This window comes from Alosa pseudoharengus, unplaced genomic scaffold (assembly GCF_046254945.1).
Source record: "Alosa pseudoharengus isolate Yale_2024_CS ecotype anadromous, Long Island Sound unplaced genomic scaffold, YU_APseudo_1.1 YU_APseudo_1.1_scf_188, whole genome shotgun sequence".
Classification (NCBI taxonomy): Eukaryota; Metazoa; Chordata; class Actinopteri; order Clupeiformes; family Clupeidae; genus Alosa; species Alosa pseudoharengus.
In genome coordinates, this window is record NW_027468656.1 from 19,248 (window position 1) to 27,500 (window position 8,253).

At 46.5% G+C, this 8,253-nt stretch overlaps 2 protein-coding genes across 2 annotated transcripts in view; both read right to left on the minus strand.

The window, feature by feature from the left end:
- Positions 1 to 567: 567 nt before the first annotated feature.
- mafaa (MAF bZIP transcription factor Aa) lies at positions 568 to 1,491 on the minus strand. The gene has a single exon (XM_076291472.1). The coding sequence runs from the start codon at positions 1,489 to 1,491 to the stop codon at positions 568 to 570; it is 924 nt and encodes a 307-aa protein (XP_076147587.1).
- A 5,401-nt stretch (positions 1,492 to 6,892) lies between these two features.
- zc3h3 (zinc finger CCCH-type containing 3) overlaps positions 6,893 to 8,253 on the minus strand; it is a gene marked incomplete at its 5' end in the record, with an annotated part of 14,703 nt that continues 13,342 nt past the window's right edge. Inside the window, 2 exons of the mRNA XM_076291473.1 lie at positions 6,893 to 7,053; positions 7,664 to 7,851. Coding sequence (XP_076147588.1) covers positions 7,016 to 7,053; positions 7,664 to 7,851 — 226 coding nt within the window. The remainder of the gene's footprint in view (positions 7,054 to 7,663; positions 7,852 to 8,253) is intronic.

The following is an 8,253-nucleotide window of genomic DNA, read 5'->3' on the forward strand; positions in this document are numbered from 1 at the left end:
TCCCGTATCTGTACTCTTCCGTTCTTCCATTCCCAGGCCTAAGCCGTGAAGAGGACTTGTGATTTGTCCCTTGTTCACTTTATGTCCGAAGAGCAGGCCTAGGTAAAGCCACGGTATCAATTCCAGTGAAGTCCCCTTCCCTTTAAGACTGGTGCAATGACCCCACGACAGGTGGTCGTGAATAAGCGAGTCTCAGATTTAGAAACGCTAAACGCTTATAAATCACTGTTCTATCAGGATCAATGGTCTAGTAAGACTTCAAATGTGTTAGTCGAATCAAAGACGAAAATAATTTCTCTATAGGACAGCAGGTGCTTTTGGATCCCTTACGACAGAGATCGCATAGGCCTAATGCATAGCCTACTTCTCTCTACTGTACAGAAATAAACTGTGATTAAGACTAAAGAATATTGTATAGGCCTATACACAGGCAGGGAACACACCTGTAGAGACCTATTTCTAATGTCACTTCTGTGTGCGTCAATTTCGTGAACTGTAAACAAAACTTCACACAGAAAAAAATACAAAGTATGGTTAAAAATAAATAAGATAGTCAGTGGGGAGAGTCTAAGACATGAAAAACTCATTGGATCCTTTCCCATGACTTCCGTTTGACGCCTCTCTGTTACCGTTGCCGCTGAAGGTTCGGCTCGCGAGCTTCTCGTACTTTTCCTTGTACAGGTCCCGTTCTTTGACAAGGCGCGCGACCTCTTGTTTGAGCTGCTCCACCTGATTCTGGAGTGTGCACTTCTCGCTCTCCAACATGTGCCGCTGTTGCACGCGTTTGAACCGGCATGACTGTGCGTAGCCCCGGTTCTTCAAGGTCCGCCGCTTCTGCTTGAGGCGAATCACCTCCTCCTTGCTGAATCCCCGCAGCTGTCTGTTGAGCTCGCGTACAGTCATGCTGACCAGCTGCTCGTCGGAAAAGCGGTCCTCCAGGCGCGCGTGAGAGTGGTGGCTGTGGTGGTGGTGATGGTGATGGGCCGGGTGGTGGTGGCCGTTTGCGGTGGCGGAGAGATCCTCCCCAGCGTACTGTGGCCCGCGGAAGCCCTCATATGGTGCGTGGTGATGGTGATGGTGATGCGCATTTCCAATCAGCGCCTCCACCGCGTCCTCCGGCGTGAGATTCAAGGCTTCGGGGTTGATATGATGCTGGTAATTGGGAATCCAATAAAGATCTTCCAGCTGCCCTTTCCCGCCGGCGGTCGGATTGTTGTTGTTGCTGTTGTTGTTGTTGACACCGTTAGCCAAGTTGTGTCCCGGAGGCGCACCAGGGCTAGGTGCGCCAAAGCTGGGGGAGGAGGGCACGGAGGAACACGGCGTGCTCAGGGGGGTAGAGGACAGTGAGCCCGGCGGGAGGCGGTGGCAGTAGCGCTCGGCTTCGGGCGGCTCCTTCTTCACCTCGAACTTCATCAGGTCGAAGTCGTTGACATACTCGATAGCCAGGGGACTGTTCGGTAGCTCCGCGCTCATGGCGAGATCGGTGGCCATGTCAGTCCATGCGAAACGCGCGCGTGTTTTGTTTTTTTACTGGCACTTTGCTCTCACAGCCTCCGACGTAGGTGACCGACTGAATGTCTCCAAGCGTAATTTATACAGATGGCTTTAATACATATGCACGCGCCTGAGAGAGGGTGTATTTAGTCCTTAAAACAGCTTCTATTTATAGCGGCGCTGAGCTCGCGCAGTTTCGTACATGTAAATGAACTTGTACACCTGCCAGTCCGCCTCTCGGTCCCTCTTGTTGACAACTTGTGCCGGGTCAAATGAACGCCTTAATATCACGAAGCAGGGGAGGGTGAAACAAGAAACTTGTGATGTCAGAGACACAAACCTGTCTTGTCCTCCCGTCACCTCAATAGCGTTCGGCCGCTGCAAACAATTCTTGATATCGAAAGAGATGCAAAGATTTCTCCCTCCTTTGCCTTCTCTCCTCAGTAGGCTATAACGATTTAAATCCACTCCGTCTGATGGTCGACTCACGCACCCAAGTTTTGAGAGAGGGCCAGACTTGGGCAAAGTCCGTCAAATTTCCACTGGATCAGGAAAGTAAAAATCCTGTTTAAGAAATGCACGGTTGTCGCCCTCCAGGCCTCTGGGGGCCTGTTGTTTTGCGGAGTTTCTTACCGCGGCGTGAAGTGCACCACTTGGGTCAGTGTTCGCTGCAGCCTCGGGCGCCTTTTGGAGATTAGTTTAATGAAAGCATACTTCTTCCTGCAGTAGCAGATATCCTGTGCATCCAGAACGTGATTTCCTTGCTAAATGTGTTATGTTGGATAATAAACCCTCGTCTCTATTTTGGGGGCTTGGTTGTAGCCGCTCTTAGCTGCGGACACGCAGTTTCAGTCGCGCACCGAGAGACTATCTGTGATTTTATACTCACAACTGCTTGAACTGTCCCACCCAGCGTACGGGACAGACCAATGGAATGGGGCGCGGCTGACATATTTGCATTGTCCTATAGCAACCTCTCCTCTGGGCCAGCTGAAGCGAGCGTGCGGCAGCTGTCAGAGGCTCAGTCTCCGCGAGAACAGGTGCTGAGTCCCGCCCCCTAGCGACTAAGCTCCGTCTTGAACACAGAGTAGAAGATGCGCAAAAAGGAAAGACGATAGCGCTGCTAGATTTACTGAGAAAATGTTTACTTCGAATGCCTAAAACTCCTCTCTGAATTTATGTAGCCTTTGGAGAACGTGGGTATTTTAGGCTGCTGACATAGGCATGCGCAAGGAGACTAAACGTGGAACTTTTTTTATGCAAAAATTAACATAAGACTTTAGGAGTAAGTTTGTGAATTGTTGATTCTATTTTACACCAAACGGAACAAATATGGCTATACACAATCCCCACTCATATAAATTACTTTTCATAGGCGTATTCAGCATCGATTTACAGAGGTAGCATGTATTTTACACAGTACAATACTGAGGAAATTACGCCGGTACAGTCGCAGTAGGATGCATTCCTATTGAGTTTGATAAATGGGAAATTATTGCTTTTCCTAAAGAGGGAATGTGAGGAAAATACTCTCAAACAAGTTATAGCAAAACTCACACCCTAATCTCAAGCTTTCTGTAATGGACTGAAGACGCGCCATTTGAAGCGGCCCACTCAATCTCATTCAGTCTCTTCATAAAATCAATGCACATCTCCAGCACTACAAATAAGTGTGCAATATCTGCTCCCGGGTTAATTATGATCGGCTTTTGACCTGATGATGACCAAATGAATCACATAGCGCATCAAGTCAGTCTTCATCACAGAGTCGCGTGTGGGCCAGGGGTCACGCAACATCAGTTAAAAGGGGCCGTCGTCGTCTTTTTTACCACCTGCCGTCTGGGCCTTGCATACTGTATAAAACAAGTTAAAAGCTAACGTACATAATACACACGTTTGCTTAAACATCGACTATTACCGAATTATGGCTAAATGTATTCACACCGTGGCCAATACTGTTAAAAGTTTATTATGGTAACAAAGTGATCTTCGTGCATGCGCCATTCTCCTTCACTTGGAGTGATGTCCGAGAGACGCGCGCAGCTCGCATCAAATCTGCCGACGCAGAGGAAAGAAATAAGATGTATTAAGGGAAGGGACAAATCATATCGCGGTGCTTGAAGTTTAAGGTGCGCAAAGTCATTATATGCGTTTTATCAAATAAGCAGGGCTGGACCTCAAAGTCCGAGCTAAGCAGTCCGCTTTGAAATGCCACATTTAAGAAGATCTACTGAAGTCCATTCATTGAGGGGGGCGATGGGCTGTGAGCGCGTGGCCGAGGGCTCTAGACATAAATTTGAAGTCAGGGTTTTCATTGTGCCTTTGCATATTGGGAGTTAGTGGCTGGTGCAGTTCCCCCTATTTAAGCAAAATGGACATCAGCATGTCGGAGATCCAGAGAGAGAGAGAGAGAGAGTGGGAGAGAGAGAGAGACAGAGAGGATTGAGTTGTGAATTCCTATGAAACCACAGACAAGCATTTTACTGCTTAACTCTGTCTATCGTGTGTGTGTGTGTGCATGAGGTGAATGGGGTTAGGGGTTATCTGAAGCCCTCAAATCTTCAGCTCAAAGATTCAGCACTAATTGTCAATACAACTTCCCTTAAGTCATATAAGGTATGGGAGAGACTTGGCAACTTTTGGTCAGTACACTAATACAGCCCAGCCTTCACCATCAGATAGTTTGACACCTCTGCTCAGCGACGGCTGTAAGCTATCTCTAACAGCAGGCCCATATCTGTATACAAAAGGGCGTAAAGGACATTGAAACGATGGAAGGTTTCACTACATAGGCCTAGATGGAAGGTTTCACCAGATTCACTTCAGTCTGGTTCCGAGAAGCAATAAATGCATTTTTAAATGCCATTCGACATGTGTTATTCAGTGCTGCCACTGCCAGTGTCAGTTCAGATGACGTTTTCGATTCAGCGTCAGTTTTACTCTACGCCTCTACTACGACCCCAGTCTCCACTCTGTCCCTTTGTCACAAACCCTGTGTGGCTACTACGTCTGGCAGTGGACCTCTCTTCTCCCGCCGCCCGCAGCGCAGTCCGTCTGTCTAGTCTCCCGCCGCCGCCGTCAGTCCGACTCTACTTCCCGCGTCGGAAAATGCTCACGGACAGTATATGTCATGTCGAATATCTCGCTCAAAAGGGGCCGCACAGAAAAACTGTGTGGAGAGAGAGAAGAGACAGAGGGAATAGAGAAGGAGAAAAATGGCCCGCGAATGAGGAGGGAAGTATAACTGGGGGAGATGAGGGGTGGAGAGCGCGCGGGGAAAGAATAGTATGATGGAGAGAAGGAAAGAGACGGGGCACGACTAATGAATCTTCTTCTTTGGGGCGCAGGTGATCGTTATTGAGTGAGCCGCGCGGGGTTTTCTCTGTCTCTCTCTCTGCTGCAGCTCCCGTAATCCCAGGGAGAAAAATTCCGCTTGAGCTTTTCCTGCGTCTGCAGCTCGTGCCTCCCCGTGCTTTTACTCAGAAGCGGTGTATTGATCTTAATTAGAGTTTGCAGAGCTCAGCAAGTCCTGCTGTAGGTTCGAGACAGGCGGTAGCAGACATCTGTCTCAAACACTTACATGCACACACACATCCACATACACATCTGTCTCAAGCACTTAGGTATACTTATACACATGCAGCTGTCCCAAGCTCTAACACTCACCAGACCTGCCTTAGCACATGCATGCACATCTGGCTACAGCACTTACAAATACACCTGTTTGTAAGACTTACACAGACAAACATATGTCACTAGTAACTTTACAAATTTAACTCGTCTTATATTTCAAGTGCACACATCTGTTTCCTCCCTTCTTCAGGCATCTCTAATCTCCACACACACTGGCTTTTACAATCAAATATAGTCTGTCTGCACATACATTTCAAATGCTCAGGGACAGCCACACACAGGGATGGATTACTGCACGGGCCTACCGGGCCCAGGCCCAGGGGCCCAAGGGGTCAGGGGGCCCTGAAGCCCAAGCCTTTGCATGGAACCATTGCCTCAATATCAACAAATCAGGATGTAGGCTATGAATCTGATTGAATTTAGTATTGGCCATCCCTAAAATGCACCAAAATACAGGAAATCATTACTACATATACTACAATTAGTGGGGGGCCCTTAATACATCTGGGCCCAGGGGCCTGAAAGTTCATAATCCGCCCATGGCCACACACTAAAACACACAGACATTTGTGTCGAACATCTCAACAGAAAACAGAGTCAAGATATTTTACACACCAGCTTATTTGTGCTATTGTTATAGACTACATATAGTCAGTCTCTCGTCTTTCCCTCACACACACGCACACACTGGTTAGCACTCTGGACTTGTAACTGGAGGGTTGCCGGTTCGAGCCCCGACCAGTGGGCCACGGCTGAAGTGCCCTTGAGCAAGGCACCTAACCCCTCACTGCTCCCCGAGCGCCGCTGTTGTAGCAGGCAGCTCACTGCGCCGGGATTAGTGTGTGCTTCACCTCACTGTGTGTACACTGTGTGCTGTGTGTTTCACTAATTCACGGATTGGGTTAAATGCAGAGACCAAATTTCCCTCACGGGATCAAAAGAGTATATATACTTATACTATACTATATACACACACACACACACACACACCATAGATTCTGACTTATACACTTGTACAGTTCCCTCAAACAAACAGAAACATGTAAACACACCCACGTCACACACCACACACACACTTCAACTTAGAGAATGTGTAAGTGGAGGTCAGACCTGTGTACCATGTGTCTCTCCTACACACTCCTACGCATAATCTCCTCACTTTTACACAAACACCCAACTAGTCAACCATCTCCCCAGTTAAACTTGTGTAAATACAAGTGTACTACTAGAAGATGCATGAGCCTATCTCTACTGATATGAATATGCACGTATAAAATGGTCCAAAATAATCCAAAATCATACTAGACTCCCTCTCCGCATATAAGAAATTGACTTCACAGTCAGTTGTAACTGTACCATTCATGTAACGTATCTTTGTGTCTAAAGCTTTTATTGTGTAGTTTAGTTCTGTCTGTGATTCACCGTATGATTAGTTAATCTATGAAATGTTTATTAAAGTCAGTAGCTTATTGATTTGGTCTTGTGCTTTCAGGAGCTGGAACAAGCTGTATGTAGTCTGTTGTGATGATATTTTGCACTAACATACTCTTTGGTGCTGTACTGTCTGGTTCATGGGAAAACAGGTTTGAGGGAAGTTCCTGAACTAATATGTTCATGCTCAGACACATACATGTGAATGCATGTGTTTCATGTGCAAGCATTTCAGACCTTACCATTGTAATAGCAATTTCACCTCTGTGTTTTGAAGAAAAGAAGTCTGTCAGTGTCCTCCTCCAAGCACCAAGAAGCACACCCAAACCCATGATTGAAATCAGTCAGCATTCTGCTTTTAATTCCAATACAAACACTTGAACAATTAAAACCTTGGGAAAGCTGGTTTTTGGACGCTCTAGGCACGGCGGGGGCAACCCCTGAGAGGTCACAGTCTCTAAAATCTGGGCTTGATATGAAGCTTTTCCCCTTTTGCTGAGAGGGTGAGAGAGAGAGAGAGAGAGAAAGAGAGAGAGAGAAAGGGAGACAAATACTTTAGTTAGTGTGACAGCCAAGGCTACTTATTCACGTAAATATCTTTCCGTAGTTCAGATGCATGAGGGGGTCTGTTCAGTAGCCATGGCAAGTCACATGACCAGGGTTCTCACTCTAAGTCAAACGTACAATTCCAGGACTTTTCCCTGACTTTCCCTGACAAAAAACTTGAATTTCCATGATCTACTATACAATGAATAGTACAATATACCGACCAATGATTTGAGAGCAGCCGTGTAGCGTTTAAGAATCTTTTACTTTTTTAGAGCGAGAGAAGACTAAATGGGCATTGAATAAATACAAAGTTGGGCTACTCAAGCAAGCAGTAATGCGAATAACCAGATATACACCAATTCTGCATGGAAATATATTTGTATTAATATAAGTACATTTTAAACTGCTACAACTAAATTCACTGATATTCTTGACTTTGCCCCAAACATAATAAAATTCCGTGTTTCCGTCCGACTTTCCGTGTCTGGAATAGACTTTCCAAAATTCCACGATATTCCAGAAATTCCATGACCCGTGGGAACCCTGCATGACTCACCGATGGGTGGGACCAGGGCGTGAGGGGGCGTGTCTGGGGGGATGCCATCCTCTGGGGAGCTGGGGAGGGCAATGAAAGACGGCAGTGACCGAGGGGTAGACTCGCACGAGAGGGACCCTTCCTCATTCTCCGGCTCAGCCGACGATGCGAACGATGAGTCTGTAACTGTGCCCTGACTCTGGTCTGGCCTGTAGGGGAGAGAGAGAGAGAGAGAGAGAGAGAGAGAGAGATGGAAGGATGATGAGAGATTTTCATGTGGAACCTTCAGGGCTGCTTTAGCTTTCAACATTTTCCAGCTTTCAATTTCAAGATTTCAGAACAGCTGCGTAGCATACTAGTATCTTTGATATTTTTTAGAGCGGGAAATGAATAAATGGGCATTGAAAAAAACAAATAGGGCTAACCACAACCACTCAAGCAAGCAGTAATGGAAAAAGGTAATGAAGCTGATAAACATCAATGCTGCATGGAAATATATTTATATTAATGTATTTTGGCAGATACATTTTAAACTGCTACAACAGAATTCCCTGATATTCCTTGACTTTGTACCAAAAATTATAAAATTCCCTGAACTTCCATGTCTGGAA